This window comes from Cupressus sempervirens, chromosome 9 (genome assembly GCF_028749045.1).
Source record: "Cupressus sempervirens isolate cs-2001-9-10 chromosome 9, ASM2874904v1, whole genome shotgun sequence".
Lineage (NCBI taxonomy): Eukaryota > Viridiplantae > Streptophyta > Pinopsida > Cupressales > Cupressaceae > Cupressus > Cupressus sempervirens.
Window position 1 is genome coordinate 538,198,687 of NC_143126.1, and position 22,821 is coordinate 538,221,507.

The 22,821-nt window shown below is 36.2% G+C and overlaps 1 protein-coding gene and 1 pseudogene across 1 annotated transcript; both read right to left on the reverse strand.

Moving 5' to 3' along the window:
- Positions 1-726: 726 nt before the first annotated feature.
- LOC149539731 (uncharacterized) lies at positions 727-1,699 on the reverse strand (annotated as a pseudogene).
- A 952-nt stretch (positions 1,700-2,651) lies between these two features.
- Positions 2,652-20,214, reverse strand: LOC149539732 (uncharacterized). Its single transcript, XM_089799330.1, has 2 exons — positions 18,890-20,214; positions 2,652-2,921 (listed from the first exon to the last, which is right to left on the reverse strand). Exon 1 carries the CDS (start codon positions 20,085-20,087, stop codon positions 19,122-19,124), a length of 966 nt encoding a protein of 321 aa, XP_089655456.1. The 5' UTR covers positions 20,088-20,214; the 3' UTR covers positions 2,652-2,921; positions 18,890-19,121.
- Positions 20,215-22,821: the final 2,607 nt, after the last annotated feature.

A 22,821-nucleotide genomic window follows, 5' to 3' on the forward strand; every position in this document is an offset into this window, starting at 1 on the left:
ATAAAGACAAGGTTAAGAGTGGAGGTTGGGAGGAAGATGTGATGCAAAGAAAAACTTGAATGAGAATGGGATGTAGACAAGGTTGCGGAAGAGGTATGCTATACCTAGATGGGAAAGTCTGATATCCCAACAAGAACAAAGGAAAAAGTGAAGTTGGAAGGAAAGGCATACCATGAAGAGAAACTCCAGAACTCTACATACAATTACACACGACCCTTCAAAAATTTGAACATAAAACCTCCACACTAAGAACTCTTGGGCCATTTTCAACTTCTAACACATGATAAGCACATGGGTAACAATCAAAAACAACACATATGCAAACATTGACCAAGGGAATTCCCTTAGGAATTATCTCAGATTGATTATTTATGATGGGAGAAAATAAGGCTAAAATGCATAAAGGAGACTACAACTCAAGCACAATTGGACGAAAACAAATGAGGTCCCAATAGGTTGTGGTTTCTCAATTAGCATTACATATGAAGCTGTCTTCTGCAACCAGATTAGCACCTCCAACAACTAATGAACCTTTTTGTTTCATGTAGGGTTGAAACAGATCAAAGACAGATAGAAATCCATGCTTCAATATATGAACATGGATGAAGGTAGAAAAAGTCACAGCTTTATCATCAATCTACTAACTCACTCAAGCCCCCTTAAATGATTAACTTCAGAAACCTAACAAATTTTTCAGGGTATTTCAATATCAACAGACTTGCCCTTTTATTGTCCATATAAGCTTTTAGCATTGGGACCCTCCTCTAAAACCCTTTTAATGAAATGATCCTCAGTAATATGCATCATGGTGAAGAGACTAACAGGAGGATCCTTAGGAGATAGCAATGACTTCAGATTTTCAAACACAATATAGCGCAGCTTCAATCTGTTCTCTGAGGTTAACCATGCCAGATATTTAACAACAATCCTTGGGCCAAACCTTCCAGTATTCTTAATGAAATCCATGTTCTTCTCTATCTTATCCATAGATGTAATAAGGACCTGGGATTCTTCAAAAGAAGTTCCGTGACCTCGTTTTTTGAGAGATCCATGTTTTCCATAAATCAGTTGAACTTTCAGTACTTTAATAGTGTACGTCATAGGCAATAATTCCAGGTGCACCCTTTAGAGCCTTTTATACACTAGCCTTTGACCCAAACAATTTGAGAAGTAATGAGATCTTAGGACTTATATTTTTTCCTAAACTGAAACCAACAAGTCTTGATTGGTGGGATATAATATCAGCCACTTCTTTTTCAGTGAAGCCTAATGTCCTGAAAAAAGCAATCCCGGGCTCCAGATGCTCATACGCCTTGTGTCAAAGAACACGTGGCCACCTGCGAATGGTATTTCTCACCTGCTCCAGAGGAAATCCCGAGTCTCTCAAAAGATTTACTGCCTGTTGGGCTCCCTTTGTATATTTTATTCAGGAAAAAGAGGGATAATTATCTAAAACTGCCATGGATTGTGAGGAAGAAAACCTGCACTCCTCCATTAACAATTGTTTCGTGGTTTTATAGTGTCACTCTGCTTTTTCCTTTCCCTGTTCTATTTGGGACTGTGACTTCAACTGCTTTCTGGGTACAACATTGCATGATATTATGAATGAGTGCATTGAGTAAACAAGTGACACTTCATGAAATCTAATCGGTCGAACCCAAAAATCAGGAATTGCCAAAACCAATACCACGGTATGAAATGGAATTTATCATGAAGCCAAAACAACTGTGAATGAAAGATGATGAGCTCCTTGATAGTGTAAACCTCAGCAGGAGCTAAAATAAGGTGTCCATTAAAGACAAGCTGGAATTAAGATTCCCTCCAAACCTTATTGCAACCAAATGTTGTAGACATTAAAGTTCTATAGTAATTCAGACATGTGATTTCTGCATTCATTAACTGCTTTTGCCATGAGATAGATTTGCATTGATTCAACTTTCAAGAAAAGATGAAAGGATTTTACTTCTGAAGAATTTGTAGTCAATGAACATATAAAATAAAGAGTTTTTATTAAAGAGTTATTTATTTATTTTAAATAAGAAATTAATAGATTTCTAGCATTGTATTCTTTGTCTTATGTTAAAGGTACATAGTCTAGAATTATAGATGAGAAAATCTAATATATGTTGATCTCTGGAATCAAGGAATAAACAATGTCTACCTTAAGTATCTACTTCTAAATCTAGATAGGTTGGTGTGCATGACTTACCACTATTCTGAGCTTCCCATGATGATCAATGTCTTAATGTAAGAGCTGATATTTTCTTGCTCGTACTTGGGCTGCTTTCTTCTCTCCATATTCAAGTCTTTTGATTTACAAATTGGTCTTCAGTTTATCAGAATCAGGCTTATTCGCTTGGAAGAGATAAATCTTAGCCCAGCAGCAGAAACATCAAAACGCTAGACAAGAACATTTTTCCTTCTTTTCTTTCTATGTCATTTTATTGGTGTAAGTTGGTAGGTCACCAAACTAGACATTGACAATGTTAAGGTTGTAGCTTCTGTCGAATTATATATATTATACATTATATATTATTATATAATAATATAATAATATATTACTGTTACTAAAATTTTGCACACTTGTAAAAATTTTGAATTGAGGGCAAGTAATCAAAAGTGCATAGATGTTATTCATTGTGTACCAAAAGAATATAAATGTCCTTGTATTTTCATTCCTTGAAATACAACTGATATTTACATAGAGTGAAATGAATATGAAAATGCTCGAAATGGAAATCTCACACAAGTCGTGAGTCTGACTACTACTTCTACATATATTGAAAATAAGAAAAATACAGCACAAGGAAGTAGAGTCAGAGGTAACCAGTCATTGCCTTTCAGCCTTTAACTGGTTATTCGATCTTTGTTGCCACTCTTGGTCTAGCTCTCGATTTGATGGCTCTGTGATGTTCATCCTCCTGCATGGGAAACAATGGGGTTAGATCTTAAACAATCTAAGCAATGACTGGTTATTACCAACTATGTACCCACACATGCCATACAATTCCTATCCTGAATACATGTAAAAACAGTAGAATAATTTCTAAATGCTTCAGTGTAAAAGAAAAATCAGAAAGTATAATGTTAAAGGGACATATTAACTCTAGTATGGAACCTTTCATTATAATCAAGAATAGATACAATCACAAGAGAGGGGTTTTATGAGTGTCACGAGCCCGTGCTCGAACCTTATGAAACAATCATCATTATCACTGTTGTAACTCATATGTATTCAGAAGAAACAAAGAAAAACAAAGAAAAACCGTCTTTGATATTGGTGCCATGAGGAGAATTAGTTATCTGTTGGAGAATGAATTGCTTTAAAAAACAGAGCATCCCCTTGTAAATCTTCAGTATTCTCACTGCTGATGAAAGTTTTAAGTTTTGAACAGCAGGGTTCAGATCTCTTTTAGTCTTCAAAGAAGATGAAAGGCATCATTGTTCTTTTGGACATAATAACGTGAATCGGAATGACAGAAACACATAGCACTCAAGTTTTCTTCAGGTGGTGGCGGAAAGACTTAAGTTTTACTGAAAAAGGATGAATAATGAAAGTAAATTGCCGAGGGACTGGCTCAACAGTAGGGACAAGGGATAAGTATTATGTTGACCCTATTTTCAGCCATTGTTTTGATCTAAGCCTGATATATTGCCGTGCTTACAGACTGAAGAGATTCAAAGAAACATAATGCTTAGGAAATCTGGAACATTTTCTTTCAAACAGCAACTAATGAAAATGTATCAGCAATGGCAGATGGTAATATAGTCATATTGAACAAAGGAGATTTGGTGTCCAAAAGATTTATTTCCAGCAAAGACAAAACAAGAAATCTGGAATGACTTTCAGCTAAGAATCACAGTATCTAAAAGTTCATCCAGATGCACCCAGCAGGGCGTTTCATATATCATGAATCTATTACAAATACATCAGTAAGGATGGCGACCAGATATTGCACCATTTAGTTAAAAAACCCTCTTACAAGCTTGGTGAATGATTTCAAAAGAATTCATGAGAATGCAGATGCACCAATTAAAGCAGCCGCAGGTCTGAATTTTTAAAATGGTGCTCATATTTTACAACAGCAGCGAGAGGACAAATACATCAAGTGATAGAACAAACAATCTCTAGGCGCCATTTTTTTTTAAAAGCCACAAGAAGTTCACAAAAAAATACAGAAGAAAAGATCACTTACAGAAAGCCACGTTTTTTTCCTCTTGTTTCCAAACACGAGAAGTGGGTTTAACGATGTCCAGGTAAAGCCCAACTACAAGAGAAACCCACAGGAGAAAGGCAGATGACAACTTCAAATGATAGCAATGGTTAGTCGACGGATCAAAAACCCAAACCATTCCCATCCAACGACAGGCAGATCTCATGGTAGATAAAGGAGTTAAGATACCTCCAGTAGCAAGCAAAGTCATGGCGGCCCGAGCTAGTAAAACTCATGGATACAAATGTTTTAACAATGGCTACATATCTTCCAAGTTCTGTAGTGGCGGCTAGAACCAGAAGACTCAGCAAAAATGCAGAGAAAGGAATGGAAAAGGGCACAGGAAGGCTCTGTTTTTTCCTCAAACCCTCCTCTTTCTTCATGGCCGCAGCCCCTTCATTTTGCAAGTGCGATAAACCAAATGAAAATGTGGCATCATTTTAGGGTTTGACTTGCTTTGTATGACACGTCCAAGAAAGGCTTCCTGCCTTGTGTCGAATTTTCCCAATTTCTAAGCTTTGACGCCCATGTTTGTAATTAAACAAAAACATAACTTTTTCACCTTTGCTCAAACTTAAGTTATTTTATTTTTGCAAAGATAATGTTTTTTTAATTCTTTTCAAAGGTTTTATTAAACACTTTTCTTTGTAAAGAAATAAATTATTATAGTGTAATTTATTCTTATTATTTTAGTAAATACTAATTATTCTAATAAAATATTGAGTGATTAAATGTTATCACTCAATATTTTATATAAAATAATTAATACTTATTAAAACAAAAAGAACAAACTATATTATAATAAATTATTATTTAATAAATATTAAATGCCTTATATTTTGTTACAGAATATAAATCATTTAATAATTATTATTGTGCAAAGAAATAAGTGTTTAATTTTCTTTTAAAAGGTTAAAAGTAGATACTTTGCAAATCATTATGACTAAATATTGAGTCATGAGTTGATGGGACTTGGAGGCCAGAGAAGTTATTGCTTTTTGGAGACTTTTGGAGTTTGTTTGGGGCTAATAACTGCATTTGTGAGAGGCAATTGGTGATATTATCAGACCATGCCTTTTGGGCTATTTTGTACACCTTTTGGAGTCTTTTCAAGGACTCAAGTTTGGCCTTTGGGGCTGAATCCGACCCAGCATTTATGGCTTTCAAAATGCAGTTGGATGAAAGATGCATAAGTATGAGCTGAAGGCTCATTTTATAGAGGTTCTTTTTCTCTGCTTGGCCTGTTTTGTAAGTTTTTCAGACTTCTTGACAGGAGCAGGGATCCTTTTGTAACCCATTATTCAGAGAGATATACAGATTGGCAGCACTTTTGGGCATTGATTTCAGTTTGTGCCTTCTCTTTTTTTATATTTGTGTGTCATGTTGATGCCTTCTACAGGATGGTTTCAGTTTTTTGCAGGTTGAAAGTTGTGTTACAGAGCAGTTTTGGATTGTGAGTAATTTATTCTCCTTTTAAAAACTGTTATTTTAGCCCTCTTATTAGCTTTTTGCAAGGATCTTGATTATTGAGTTGTGCAAAGGAGGTTTGTTGTTGCTGTTTTATTGTGCTGGTTATGTGTTAGATCTCAAGGATACTTTTCTAGTGCATCAACCTTAAGATTTAAATTTTATTTTCTGTTATCCTTCTACCCTTTTCCTCCATCAAAAGAATTAGTTTTAGTAGTATGAAGTGATATACTAGATAGGAAGCCGGCCTAGAATCCGGAGATTCATTTCAGCCACGGTTCACCCACAACTCTGGAATGTTTCCATGTTACTCCAAAAGGTTAAGTTTTCTGCAAACTTAACAGGGTGCAATTTTTGGTAGATAACAATTACATATATGGTTAACACATTAATATTACATATATGCTTAAAGATGAGTTATACATATGGTTATTTATATTATTACTATATTAACTAATGATGATTAACTATAGAGACATGTCTCCTCTCATTTTTATGAGTCTTCAAAGCTGCATTTCGAAGACATCAATCACATTGGCAATGTTATTACATTTGCAGAAAATGATCTATGTTACTCAACAGACAATACTCTTCAAAATATTACCAGGATCTTTCATATGAGAACAATATTTAACATTCCCAACAATGGTCCCATTACATTGTGCACAAAGTTGTAGTTCCAAAATCTCTAAAGCCAACTTGTTCTATGACTAGCAAGGTTTTCAAACTATGAGCAACAAAACTCTCACTTATGATTTAGCAGGACAACACCAAACCTATTTACTAAGGTAGGTCAAACCTTTCACATTATTACCAAGGTCTTTGATATGAGAATAATATTTCAGTTCCCAACAATGGGGTCATTACATTGGTGTACAAAGTTGCAGTTCCAAAATCCCTAAAGCCAAGTTACTCCTCGAGTGGCAAGATTTTCAAACACTGATAAAAAAAATCTCTCACTTATGAGTTGGCAGCACAACAATAACTAAGGTAGGTAAACTCTTCTACTTCAGGTTCAACTTGACCAAAGGGAGCTTCCCCAAAAGTATCTTGAATAGGATTAAATACAAATAAAGACAGAAATAGTAAATAGAGTCACTTAACATCAAAAGCTATTGCTAGGCCAAGGACTAACTAACTACTATAACCGCTATTACGCTGATATGCATATCTCAACATGACAGCTAGATATGGTATGCATAAATTTTAAAATGACTCTATAAGATGATAACTACTATGGATCACTGAGGACATTTATCCTAATAATGTTGAATTTTGAAGTGCATACAATCTACTTCCTGCTCCTACTCTATTGGTGTAAAATGTTTTCAATTTAGATGCATGGTGGATCATTTCTTCCAAACAGAGTATCCTAAAATTCCTCTACCTCTTCTTGGGTGCACATATCCCTATATTCGTATCCATATCTGTATTGGATACAGATACGAAGACAATATGGCAATGATACTTATCAGATTCCCTACCCAACCCACACGTGCCCAAAAATCCTTTAATTTCTGACAGCCAAATACTATGATTTGATTGTTTGAAAATTTGGCATACTCATTGGATACCCTAGCCAACCCACATGTGCCCGAAAATCCTTAATTTTCAGACTGCCAAATACTGTGATTTGATATTTTAAAAATTTGACATAATCTTTCTTAATTTAAAACAAACTACAATCATACAACCTTTTTAAGTTGGTATAAACAAAAACCTACACTGACTGAGGAAGACAAGTGAAACGTTTTTCTATTACAGCTACCCATTTTTTGGGGTTATCTTCCAAAGCAACTCTTACCATTTTTTGAATATTGAAAATATTTAAATCAACTTGTGACTATGTATGTAGGGATTATATATCTATATTACTTCTAAAGTAATGAAAATATCATGTAATAACATGGAAACTTGTGCTAAATATACGTGTATTTGTTTTTAATGAATGTCATATCCATCTGTATCCATACTGAGGGTCTTAAAAAATGGCCATATCCATATCCAATAATGTAACCATATTTCTATCTGTATCCATATCCATGCAAATTTGCTTCCAGAACACGTGCCTATTTGATTGTGTTAGAAAGTCCAAACCTACGTCAAGGTACAACAAATTACAATTACAGAGGACTATGAGCTATACATATAATACACCATAAAAAATGATATTAAGCAATTAAACATTCTTACTTGATGAAATGACCATTACAAAGCTTGTAATGCATTAAAATGATGGCTCATTCATCAAATATTCAGTACAATCATCCCAGTGAACCGGCAAGAGAAAATCCAAAGCTAGAACTTTCCAAAAATCTACAAATAAAACCATGGAAACATTTAACTCAAAGAATGATTAGCAATATTAGCTTCCTTCATAGTAAACTGCGGGATTTGAAACCCAATAAGCTCTTGCTTGCTAAATGATCGACATTTTCAGAAAATGAACTAGAATATGTGGCACCTTGTTGATTACCTTGTCACTTCCAAAATTGCGGAGCTAGCGATCAATTGATCAGGCAGGTATGTTGATCTTGGATCCCATGAAATCCATTGAATGGGCTGTCGAAAGCTTCTACAGAAACCATCCATGTCAAAAATGTAGCCATCACATTAACAGTGGGATGGCATTCCTCATCCTCTTTAACTTGAAATAAATTTCTATGTGCAGCCTTAAGATTGCAAACTATATCTAGACAAGAAAATCCCTTTGATGTCATCAAATCTGATCATTGTGGGACCAAGGTCATGCAGAGAGGTAAGTGAGGAAATGGTGCATGAGCACCTAGAAGATCAAATGAAGGCATGAAGTAGCCAAAGGTCAGAGATGGAGGTCATGAAGCCTTAAGGTCGAATTATCAAGTTCTGAAGCCAATTATGGTTTTCCATTGTAATTGTTAGAGTAATTAGATATTTTCTAACTCACTCTATCTTACTTAAGCTAAACATTACGCATATAATAATTAATTCTTTTATTAATTACTATAATGCAACCTAGGTTTTCCCTTTTTAGGGTTTTGATCTCCTTTATAAGGATTGATCTCTTTGTAATTACTTATTCACTCAATTTATTTTTGTTTGATTCAATTGCAATGTCTCCTCTGTGGATCTGGAAATTCCAGCCTCCATAGCGTTTGCTCCTCTCTCTGTGACAGGTGTTTGCATGCAAGTGAAGCTTGGGAGCTATGGGGTTGATCTTTTGAAATCTTAGTCTGTCGAAGAAACAAGTTGGCATGGAGGTATTTTCCCAGCAATCAAATTTGTTTTTACGCTAGGGGTTATTTTTTAGGCATATTTTTTGCCTCGACAACCATTTGATTGTCAAATTTGGGCTCGTCACTTGCTGATGTCAGCACTGCATCAGCAACCTTACAGGTCCTTCTAGCTTAGTTTGGACCTATTTGTGGTTTTTTTGCCGTATCTTGCTCATACGGACTCTATTTTCCGCAAACGAGATATCATTGGAAAGCTAGTTTCGAGCCCATCATAGTGGTACAGGTACTTTTCAGTTTTGATGCTTTTTTATGGCTTTTTTGCTATCAAAGTCAGAAGTTCTATTTTGCACTTCGGGAGACATCTTGAGCATCCGATCTCTAATTTGGAAAGTCTTTATATCATTGAAAAGGTCTTTCAGAGCTCTTTTCAATGATGTTGGTTGTTTTTTCAAATTCTACTCTAGTCACGTTCTATTCAATTTTTTGCATTCTGGCAGATATCTTGCTTATTTCAGGTCCAAGGATCGATTTCGTTGCTTCAAATGATTCATCATGAGTTATAATATCTATTATATAAGCCTTGTGTCTCTTCTAGTCTTTGTAGACATCTCTTGTATGCATTTTTGCAAACACATTGAGATAAAGTGTCATATTGCATCTATATTTTCATTTAAGTTGTTTTGCCTTGTTTTGTCTTCTGATTCAAGCAGTGTCATTTGGGGACACTCATGCATATTATTGTATTCTTGGGATTCACCATATATTGTGTCTTACAGATACATGCACTACTTTGATTAAAGTGCCATGGGGGGTTGATGTTTTGCCTTTGTTTGCCATCTTCCTTTGTCCGGTGAATGTCCCTTCCATGACATTAGCCTCATGATGTGTATGAGATTGATCACCTCAATACACACATATGTATTCTTTTGTGCATCTTGACCCTGGTTCCTTGACACGCAGTTCTTTTGGCTCACTTTTCAATTGCCTATCACCTCACCCTTGTTTGTATTAGTGGGGGGTTCTTCTGCTAGTTCTTAAGCTACCATATAGACACTTTTCTTTTCATTCCTACTTTGGTTGCAACCCTCCATGTTCGATTGATTGGCTCTTCAGGCTTTGGTGTTTTATGCCATCTGTATCTTCGAGTTCAGTTGTTTGCCTTTGTGTGTCTCCTAATTTGAGTAGTGTCTTCTAAGAGCACTCATGTAGATTATAGTTTTCTCTACCTGGTTAGGTTCTATTTTAGTGGAGGTTCTTTAGACCAGTAGTTATTTTTTGATAGAGCTTTGCAGCTTCTATATGCTTTAGTGATGTTCTTCATGATCATCTATTTTTTCCTATCTTCTAGGGCATTCACTAGTTTGGAGGCTTCTTCAATCCTTCACTAGTCTCTCAACATTCTTTCCATCTCTTTTTGGAGTAAGGTGTTTCCCGTGTGGTTTTCTCTATTTCTCTTCTTTACAGAGATTTGGTTTGTGCTTGGGTACCTCATCAAGCTTTGTTGTTGAGAACCAAATATACTTTCAATAGTAGTTTCTAGGTTTTTAGCTACTCCTAAGTTTATCTTAAGGGGGGCTGTTAGAGTAATTTGATATTTTCGAACTAACTCTATTTTACTTAAGCTAAACTTTAGGCATATAATAAAATTTTTTTATTAAATTATTATAATGCAACCTAGGTTTTACATTTTTAGGGTTTTGATCTCCTTTATAAGGATTGATCTCTTTGTAAATACTCATTCACACAATTATATTTGTTTTATTCAATTGCAGTGTTTCCTCTGTGAATCTAAGAATTTCATGCTCCATAGTTTTTGCTCCTCTCCTCTGTGATAGGTGTTTGCATGCAAGTGATGCTTGGGCGCTGTGAGGTTGACCTTTCATAAACTTCAATAGTAATAAAGATGATAAAAATGACAAATGACCTAAGGGTCCAGATAGGGACCCTAGAACCAAAAATCTTGTAACTTGGCCAAATATGCCATGTAAAGTAATCAATTAAAATTAAGTTAATGAGACTTGTTCTGATGTGTGGATGCATAAGATTTTCTTTTGGGGATTTTGGGTGCATCCATATGTGTTTGTTTGTGTGCGTGTGTGTTTAATTATTTATTTATTTTTCATTATATGTATGTATGTAAGGAAATGCAAGAAATATACAAAAATAAACAATTTCATAGCATGATACTTAACCATTGATAGTTCAAATTGAAATAAGACAGCCCAGTTGCAAACAAAATGAGAAGAATGAGCAATGAATGGCCTCTTTTAGGGCCATTTTAGAGATTAGGAGCAAAAAGGAGAAAAATATAATTAAAAAAATCAATTCACACATGCTTTTTAAAGTCACTTAAGTGGCTAGGCATTGAGAAAGTCATGGATGCTCTCCAAATGCACTCGAATGTTGTCTAGGTGCTCTTGGAAGCATCCCGAGCACATCCATAGACATTGGGTGTGCTTCCTGAGAGCACCGATGCAGCATCCAAAAGCATCAGTGCATCCTAATGCACCAACATTAGCACCTTGGTTTTTTGGGAGAGAATCAGTATCTTAGAATTAAAATAATGCCAAGTAAGACAAAGTACAGTATATGGAATCACTAATAATGCTAAAAGATCCTAAAGGGATCAATTCTAAAAGTTTAGGCCTTTAGGAGTTCATATAAGTTAGTTTGCATAAGGTTTTAAATGTAAATTTTTGAAAATAATGGTTAATTAGCCTTTAGGCAGGAAACTTTGTTTGAGCTTGTTTAGGTACTCAAATCCCATCAAACAAATGGGAATTGGTTTGGAAAGTTTGGGAATGACGTTATAAAGCCTCTGAGAGGTATTTCATGAAGGGTGTGATTGAAACAAGAGTGTATAGACTGGTAACAACAAATACAATAAAAGTTCCAATTTCCTTGCAATACATTGTGACTTTTGCATGTTTCTTTGATATATTCGATTGGGTTGTCATTCTAGATGAATGAGATTTGATATCTATGGGTTCTTTGAATCATTTGAATGGTATTGTAGTTCTGTACAATCATATCTTTCATTATAGTGTTGGTTGTTACAAGAATTTGCATTGTTTTCCATTGTCCTGAAGGGTTCTATGGAGTTAAGAGCCATTCTATGAATGCCAATACCTGATTCTCATAGAATGGGCTCTAAGTAACATGTATATTACATTACTATCATTATAACTTGCAAGAAGGTAGAACATATTGGTGTACACATGACTGTGATGAGGAAAAGAGCATGAAATTGATGCCAAGGGTACAGTAGTAGAGCATATCGGCTTTAACAAGGGGGGTATTGTATGGTTGGAGATGTTGAGTCATGTCAAGGAGCTGGTGTGGGATCTTTAGTTGAGTCTCAAATGTGAAGGGAAGTGTATTTGCCAAGAAGCCCTATTTTTAGGCTTATTTTGGTGAGGATTTTACACTTTGCATATAAGATGGAGTCACAGGGTCAAATGAATCAATAGATCCTTTGATTTACATCATAATACAACTCTATTGGAGATTTGGAGGTTTGGAAATAAGTATTTATGGGGATTGCTTTGTAAAACTAGCCTAATTAGGCCTAAATAGGATGCTGACAGCACTAATCCATACCTATGTTCCCCTACATTTCTGGGACTGGGATGGCAGGGGATAGCGCGACAGGTTTCTCAAATGGCAATTTTTTTTGCCAATTTTGGGGACGGGGGGACAACAAATGGGGATGGCTATAAAGCAATTGTTGCAAACATAAATGGCAGAATACTTGTCTCTATAATCAGAGATCAAAAGATCTATATATACAAAGAGGAGAGTCGAATAGAATAGAAACATTCTATTCTAGACTACACCTAAACATCAAAAACATTCTAATATTTACAAAGATACAATAGTGAGCATTAAAAAGAAACATAAATATTATTCTAATACCCTCCCTAATGCTCAATCTATTTACTACACCAATAGATTCCCTGAATTTAACAAACTTGTCAGGACCAAGGGGTTTTGTGAAAATATATGTTGGTTGCTCTGAGGTAGGGACATAGAGTAACTAAATAGATCCATCTTCTACTAGCTGTCGGATGTAATGGCAATGAAGCTCTATGTGCTTGGTTCATTCATGAAACACTGGGTTCTTGGTAAGTTTGAGTACTCCTTGATTGTCTAAAAACAAAGAAGTCGGACCTGCTTGAGGAATATGCATATTTGCAAGCATCTGACAGAGCCAAACTGCTTCACAAGCTGCCTTGATAGCTCCTCTATATTTTGCTTCTGTAGAGGAGAGTGCCCGTGCCTATTGTTTCTTACTGGTCTAGGTAACTACTGCAGATTCGATACTGAACACATAGCTAGAAGTAGATTTCCTATCATCAACTGAGCTGGCCCAATCAGAATCAGTGAATCCACTGAGCTGAGGAGTAGCACTCCTTGTGTAAAGAAGACCATAATCTGAAGTACCATGTACCTGCAATCCAATGATCAGTCTTGGGGTTCATCATGAATCGTGAGATGTAGCTGATTGCAAAACTAAGATCAAGTCTAGTAGTAGTAAGGTAGATGAGACTACCTACTAGTTGCTTGAAGAGTGTTTCATCTACAGGAGGCGAATCAGATTGTGCGAACAATTTCAGACCAGTCTCCATAGGAGTGGAGGCAGGTTTGCAATCTTGCATTCGAAACCTGTCAAGCAAATTTTTGGCATACTTGGATTGGGACAAAAAAATTCTATTGTCAATCTGCCAAACCTCAACACCTAAACAATAATGAAGCAATCCGAGATCTGTCATATCAAAAGTTTTGCACAGATCTTGTTTGATTTTTAAAGTCAAATGTTCTGAACTCCCAGTAATGATCAAATCATCCACATAGACAACAAGGAAAAGAATATCATTACCAGAGTGTTTAATATATAGATTACTGTTTGACGGGCTATGCTAAAATCCCTAAGCAACCAACTACTAATCAATCTTTATGTACTAAGCCCGAGGGGCCTATTTAAGACCATAGAGGGCCTTCTGGAGTCTACATACTTTTGGTTCTAAACCGACAACCTTGAAACCTGGGGGCTGCGTCATGTAGACTTCTTCCTATAATTCACCATTGAGAAAAGCACTCGTCACATCCATCTGATGAACTTTAAACCATACTAAGCTACAATGGCAAGATGAAGGCGAATAGTACTCATCTTGGCTGTCAGGGCAAAGGTCTCCTCATAGTCAATGCCTTCGCATTGGGTGAATCCTCAAGCAACAAGTCTAGCTTTGTATTTGTCCAAGGTACCATCTGCATGGTACTTGACCTTATAGACCCATTTACAGCTAATGGGTTTCTTCCCAGAAGGGAGATCTGAAAGAACACAGGTGTGGTTTCTTTTGAAGACTCTGAAGCTCAGGATCCATTACATGTTCCCATTCTGGAATTCCTTTGGCCTCTGCATATGTCTGGGGCTCAGGGATACTGTGGATATTGGCCATAAGAGCAACATTAACTATGTTGTGCTGAATGCTCTTATTTCTAGAGATTCTACTGTCAATGGGTTCATCATGACGAAGATCACTAATCGTTTGAGCCCACCATTTTGGCCGAAGAGTAGAGGAGCCACTATCAGATGCTATCAGAATAGCTGGATGAGGAGCAAGAGCAGGATCTGTATTATCTACAGGTGGCTGAGGTGGTGTATCAGTAGCATCAGATGACATATAAAATAGAATGACCCAAGTCATAGATTGTTGAAGACTGAATCTCAGAATGCGACGGGGAGGTAGAGAGCTGAAATGGTCTGAGTTCCTCATCAAACACAACATCACAACTGAAGATTAAACAATCAGTGTTTACATCAATCAATCTGTAGGCCTTATGTGTGTGACTGTATCTTGTAAACATGAGTTTCTAGCTTTTGGAATCCAACTTAGTGTGTTTGGCATCAAGAATCCATACATATGCTAGAGAGCCAAAAACTTTCAAATGGTCGATCCTAGGTTTGCGAGCAAACCAGGCTTCCTCAGGAGTCTTATGTTTAATTGCAAGGGTGGGTGACCAGTTAAGAAGGTAGACAACTATGGATACTGCTTCTACCCAATATTTTCTGGGAACATTTCTATGTTCTAGCATAGCCCTAGCCATTTCTGTGATGGTACAGTTTTGACACTCTACAACACCGTTTTGCTGAGGGGTGTGAGGTGTGGTGAACTGACATCTAATGCCATGAGTAGTACAAAAGGCAGAGAAAGCAGAAGAATAGAAATCCCCCCCCCCCCTTATCGGTCCTAAGAGTACGGATGGGGGAACCAGACTCTTTTTCTACTAGGGCTTTAAGTTGCTGAAATACAAAAAAAGCATTTGATTTTTTCTTAAGAAAATATACCCACATTTTGCAACTAAAATCATCCACAAAGTGTAAGAAGTACCTGTTCCCAGTAACAAAAGAAGTATTCATAGGACCACATACATCAACATGAACCAACTAGAGTACTTTAGATGCCCACCATGATTCACCATCCTTAAATGGTGTCTTATGTTGCTTCCTTACTTGGCAAGCTCCGCAAATGCAATGGTTCTGGGTCTGGATATTAGGTAGGCCATGGACTAAATCATCCCGAGCAAGTTGTGCTAGATATTGAATGTTCAGGTGACCGTATCACTGATGCTAGAGGCTGCTGAGAGCAAATGATTTGGTGATGAAGGCACGCTCAAGTGAATCGCCTAAATCTACAAGCCTATAAATACCATGATCCTCAAGACCAACAGCAAGTGTAGTGTGAGAAGCACGATCAATAATTGAACACTTATTTCTACTAAAAATGACATCCAACCCAGGAGAGTTCTTCATAATCTGACTAACAGACAAAAGATTATGTTTCATGCCAAAAACATAACATACATTGAGGAACATGAGTCTTCTTCCTCTGGACTGAATCTGAACATGGCCCTTGTCGACAATATTGTATTCGTCGCCACCTCCAAAGATTACTGAGTCAGAATAGGGAGTGAATTCAACAAACCAATCACGCCTGTGAGTGAAATGTCGAGAGGCACCGAAATCTATGTACCAGGCAGAAGATTTCACATGATCTGCAAGTATGTTGGCCATAAAGGCATGATAGATAGATTCTTTCTGCTCTGAGTGTTGGGCAGCATTGGCTTGCTTTTTAATTGAGTTTGACTTCTGATGCTGCTAATACAGATGCTCATAATATGTGAATATCTCAAATGGCACAAACTTCGAGGTGAGAAAATGAAAGACCCAGAAAAATCAAATAAGTACCTAGAAGAGTGCTTGAAAAACCCAGAAATAATATGCTGTCGGAATTTGGATCCACTGGCTCAAAAATCAAGGCACCCAGACAAATCTGACAACAACCCATTTGAGATCTTAAAAAATCCACCGAGAATTTGTAATCAGAAAAAACTTTCGAGCCCAAAAATTAGGGTTTCAAAAAAAAGGACCCTAGTTGATAAAAGCTTGAAAAAACAACTCAGATTTCTTGATAATAATGATGGATTTGTTAAACAAAATGCTGTTGGCTTCCACCAATGAAGTCGTTTTTGGATTGTGAAGTAAAAAATGGCTCTATTTGTGCAAGAAAGACACCATAAACTGCACTCAGAAAAGACTATGCCCAGATTTTAAAAAAAAATCGAAAGAAAACAGACCCAAAGAATTTCAAAAAGTTCAATCATGAAATTATAAGGGTTTTTGAAAAATCCCTTATAATGGCTCTAATGCCATGTTACAAACGTGAATGGCAGAATACTTGTCTCTATAATCAGAGATACAAAAGATCTATATGTACAAAGAGAAGAGTCAAATAGAATAGAAACATTCTATTCTAGACTACACCTAAATAATTTCTAATATTTACAGAGATACAATAAGATACAATAGTGAGCATTAAAAAGAAACATAAATATTATTCTAATAACAATAGGGAAAATTAAAATATATAGAGAAATTCAAAATATTTCTATGAAAACATGGATAAAGCAATGTACTTATACATAATAGAATCTTAAAATATAAGAATCAGCGAAATTCATATGCCAAATTTGTGTTACTTTGAGAGTCGAAGTCTAATTTGTTCTAGAAGTCAAAGTCAAAGTCCACTAGGTGTCCCCAAGTCTCTGAGAAGTTTTCAGAAGGGGGACGGCTGAATATATACCAAGGGTGCATCCTTTGGTAACACTGATCTGTACGGTTGGTCCAAAACAACCATAGGTGAGTTTGACATATGTTGTTGTACTTTGAAAAGGGTACCCTGAAGTGCAATTTATTTGGCTGATGTTTTGGAGAGTTTAGGAGAAACTGAAGAAAGCAGTAAAAGGAGCCCTAATTGGGATTTTAGGCTAGTTAAGGGCTTGTGAAGGGTTCACATAATAAACAACCGTTTGAGGGTTTGGAAACCAGTGAATCACCTTAGATTGGATAGGAATAGGTGTTTGCAAGTCTTGAAATCAATAGGCAAGCGTGGAGTTGGGTTTTGAGACTTTGAAGGCATATTGGTACAGTTAGAAAACAAGGAGTTTGATCCATTTGAGAAGCTATATTGAGATTTTGTTTTGATACCCCAAACCTCTGCATCAGAAAAGTAGTGAAAATGTGGGAAAGAAGTGAAAATGTGGGAATCTTGGAGTTACAGAGATCAGGGGTCAAAGGCATCTCATAAGCCATAACACTTGTCAAGAATCAAGGATCAAGATTATGACATATTACATGCTCAAAGAAAATGGATTAGGGTATACTACATTAGAAATACTCCCATGTCTCCAACTTTGAAGAACTGTATGAAGGGGAATGTCAAAAAGAGATTAGAAATACCACCGAACTCACAGCACAGATACAGGGATGGGGACGATCGAAACTCCAGCTTCAGCATGTGACTTAGTATAAAGAATTGAGGCGTCCAAGGTCCAACAAAAAGCATGCAACTAGGGAAAGCTATGAAACTTAGATAAAGACAAGGGAAAGAGTGAAGATTAGGAGGAAGATGTGATGCAAAAGAAAACTTGACATGAAAAGGGCATGAAGACATGGGTCCAGAAAAGGTATGCTATGCCTAGATGGAGAAGTCCAATATCCCAACAAGAATAAAGGAAAAAGTGGAGTTGGAAGAAAAGGCATACCAAGAAAAGATGCTCTAACATATGCACAACTCTTAATTTTGAACATTAAACCTCCACGCTAAAAACTTTTGGGATCTTTGCAACTTCTAATGAATGATAGGCACATGGATGACAACGAAAAACAGCACATATGAAAACATTGACCAAGGGAAATCCATTAAGAAACATCTCGAATTGGTTTATCTATGATGCGAGAAAATTAGGCTAACATGCATAAAGGGGACCACAATTCAATCAAATTTGGACACAAACGAATGAGGTGCCAGTAGGTTGCAGTTTCTCCATTAGCATCACATATGAAGCTGCCTTGTGCAACCGGATTAGAATCTCCAACAACTAATTAACCTTTTTGTTTCATAGGGTGGAAAAAAAATCAAAGACAAATAGATATACATGGTTAAATGTATGTGCTTGCAATCTGTATTAAGCATTCAAAGTGAAATCCCTCTCCTAGTTTAATCGAAACTAATGTCAATGTCATAAGTGGTTCTTCTCCAAAAATGAGTATGTCTTCAACTTGGGGAACATATTATATTGCAGAGTAAATACTTGCATAAATTAAAGCGCTCAAGAGAATTTCCCAATCAAGAGTGCAATTCTAAGACAGGGCATGACAATAGAGATTGAATACCAATACAGATAAATCTCCATGCAACATTTAAATAAATTGTATATTGGATGTAAAGAATCGTTTACAATATCACCACACTTGTACTTGATTCATGACCAGAGATCTTATTTCTTTCTCCACCTTAAAAGTAAAATTAACGACAACAATTAAAAATTCTTCACAATAATGGTGAAGTAATAAGAATTGCAATAGAGTTACAAATTTCGTGGATGAATTCTTATGATAACAGCCAACTATTTTCCCCTAGAAAATGTTACATTGATGTATTGCAGCGCCGTCCCATCAGCCTTCGTACAATTTGGAAACTGGAGCTTCATCTGCTAACAGTTCGAAGCATGGCTGTGAATGAGGCTCGAACTTGGTTGTAGGTAGCAACAGTCACAGCTTTATGGTCAATCTATTAACTCATTCAAGCCCCCTTTCTCAAATGATTAACCTTGGAAACCTCACAGATCTTCAGGGTATTTCAATATCAACAGACTTGCCCATTTATTGTCCATATAGTCTTCTAGCAGTGGGACTCTCCGCCAAAACCCTCTCAATGAAATCATCCTCAGGCATACGCATCATGGTAACGAGACCAATAGGACGTTGTTTAGGAGGTAGCGATGACTTCATATATTCGTACACAATATAGCGCGGCTTCAATCTGTTCTCTACACTTAAGGTTAACAATACCGGATGTGTAACAACAATGCTTGGGGCAAGCCTTGCAGTATTCCTCAAGAAATCCATATTTTTCTGTATCCTATCCGTAGATAAAATAAGGAACCTAGGATTTTTCAAAAGAAGTTCCATGACTTCACCTTTTGAGAGACCCACGCTTTCCATAAACTTCAGTTTAGCTTTCAGTGTTTCAATATCGTAGACAATAATTCCAGGTGCACCCCTCAAAGCCTTACATAGAGTAGACTTTGACCCAAACAAATTGACAAGTACTAAGATGTTAGGACTTATGCTTTTGCTTAAACTGAAACCAAGAAGTCTTGGTTGGCGGGATAGAATACAAGCCACTTCTTTTTCATCGAAGCCTAATGACCTGAAATAATCAATCGTAGGCTCCAGGTGCTCATGAGCCTTGTGTCGAAGAACAGATGGGTATCTGCGAATGGTATTTCTCAGCTGTTCCGGAGTAAATCCCGAGTCTCTCAAAAGATTGACTGCCTGTTGGCCTACCTCAGTAGATTTTACTTTGGAAAGAGGGGGAGACTTCTTTAAAACTTCCATGGCTTCCGAGGAAGGAAACCCGCACTCCTCCATTAAAAATTGTTTTATGGCATTATAGCGCCGCTCTTCTTTTTCTTCTCCCTGTTCTATTTGTGGCTGTGACTGCAACTGTTTTGTGGGTACAGTCTTGCATGATATTATGAGCGAGCGCTTTGAGTGAGCAAGGGCCACTGCATGAAATCTAATTGGCGGAACACAAACAAAAGGCATTGCCAAAACCAACATCATTGTATAAGATGGAATTTATGTTGAAGCAGAAACAACTGTGAATGAAAAACGATGAGCTCGTCGCAGTCAGGAGAAGCTCAAATAAGATGACCTCCCGGGAAGTCCCGGTGCTTCACCCATGTGAGCATCACCTAGATCCAATGAGTGCTAAGTCTTCCATTTATTCTCATGAGAGATGGATTCATGTTGAATCACTACTCATGAAACATGGGTCCTCGAGTTTGACTCAAAAATCACACAGTTAAATCCTGATATTCACATCACAATTGTCCATATAAGATAAGTTGGGATTGCAATTGCGTCCACGCCTATTTTATCTAAATGTTACAGACCTAAAGTTCTATGGCGATATGTGATTCTGCAATCAGCTCTAATTAATTGTTTTTGGGAGAGTTTGTAACGATTCAATTTTGAAGCAAAGATGTGACGGTTTTAGTTCTCTGAGAATTTGCGAATTTGCAGTCAATGAACATATAATAAATAATAAAGAGCATTTATTAAGATTTATTTATTAAATAAGAAAGAAGTTGTCAATGGACTCTTGGTATATAAGTCAAGTTAGAAAGGTTTTTAGAAAGGAATGAGGTTAGCACCATAGTCCACACAAATCCTTGGCTCTTAGTCTAAATTGATCTAATTCTAAAGTATAAAATTTGTGTTAAGTAAAATAATTATAGACTAGTATATCTAAATTATATTAAGTCTTAAGTAAATTAAGTGAGAGATTAAAAATTAAAATATCTAAACATTCTAATAAAAAAGAGATCAAACATAAGTTAATTGTAGCTCATAATATATGAGGTCTCTATTAAGTAAGGTGAAAACTTCTAAGATTTCTTATAGTAGAAACTGATAAGTTATTTCTTTTGTGGTCCTTTAAGGAGTATATGTCTTGATTATACTCCACAAGGCTAATTGGGAACAAAGCTATTTGAACGGTTATCCTTTAAATAAATAAAAATTCAATCTTATGACAGAATTGACAATGTGGATATGTGATGCTAACATGTCCTCTCATATTCCTATAGGAAGATGGTGTTGCCTCTTAATGGTCATGCAACTATTAATGAGATGTTCATTTATTAAAGAAGACATTATTTCAAAATTGGATTTAAGGATTCCATAAGATTGCAAAATCTGTCTAAAATACACAAGTTTTTATATTTCTATCATAGAGGCAGATAGTTCACACATGTAGGAGGCCATATCAGAGAAGGAGGTCGGAGCTGGGACAAACAAATATGAGTGCACTGATTACTCTCATTTATTATGGGTTCAAGTGACCTTTTTCACTACTAGTTTAATTTTGGCGGTTTTGCATAGCCAGAAGTTTCATGTTCTTGAGTGATAAGATTTGTTTAAGTGATCCCTAAGAGTCCTTTTGAGTCAAATAGGTTATTAGGGTTTGTCATTTTTTCTAGTGTTTTAGTTTTTTTCATAGTTTTCTAAGTCTTTTTTTTTTTTCAAACTTGCAGAATCTCGCAAGTTTGAAAAACATAAAGACTTGGAAAACTAAGAAGAAAAACTAAAACACTAGAAAATATGACAAAGGCCTATAAGACTCAAAAGGACTATCAAGGATCACTTAAAATAAAATTCAGTTATTGGGAACACTCAAAAAGTGAACGTCGTGTGACACGTTGAGAAATCAAGTGAAACCTTAAAACCCTAAGCTTAGACTAAACCAAAGATTCAAAAGCAAATAAGGGGTCCATATTTCAGGCAAGTGCCTAAAATGAAGCATGTGTTGTGAAACCACAACAAATGGTCCCAACAAAAGGAAGAAACAACGAAAGCATTTATTTATCAACAAAAACCCTTCAGAACTTGTCTTGCAATAAACCATACACAAGTATCCTTCATGGAAATAGCTTATCACCAATTCTTAGACTTGAAACCTTACTTGTCAAATCTAGTCTGTGTTTGTTTATTTATTCTTTTGAAACTTGGAAACAAATTGCTTAATTAGATGAGCACCAACAAAAACCAACCTTTACTTGCTAACATGAACTTACACTATCTCAATCTAACCTTTCTCTACTACCAATCAAGCCTTTTAGCTTTGGTAGAGATTGCTAGATTCACCCTTCTCCATCCTCTGACAAGATGTGATATTTCATGTAGAGGGCCCTTTTAGAACCCATATCATTCTCTTTTTCTTTCTTTTGCATGGAAGGTGACTCACCTAAGCCATCATGCTTTGATTTGGTCACTTCATTTTTCTTTTTTTACATCTTTGATAGCCTAAGGTAGTGATTAGACTATGATACCTTGGTATTTTCTATTATATTTTTTCTCTATTTTTTTCTTTTCTTCTTCTTTTGAAACCAAGGTAACAATTAGGCTATCATACCAAGGTATTTGAACTTTGATATTTTTGGCTGACTTTATGATTTTTTGTTCTTTCTTTTGATTTTTTTGGAATATCTTCAAGCCAAAATGTAGACAAAGAAGGATCTAAGAACCAAAGTCACTCTTATTAACAAGCTTTAACCAATTCCAACTAATACTTGCCCAAGCGACCAACAAACCTTGCAACATACTTAAGTATGTAATTGTACCATTTTACATGGATGCACTTCACTTCCAGACCTTTTATCCCTCCTTAGTGTAGTTTTGGTCTCTTTATCTCTTCTCTCAATCTTTCCCACATTTATAGATCAACTCTTATCTCCTAACATGGTCCTTTAAGTGCTATTCTATCACCTTTTTGGCCATATCTTACGGTAGCTTT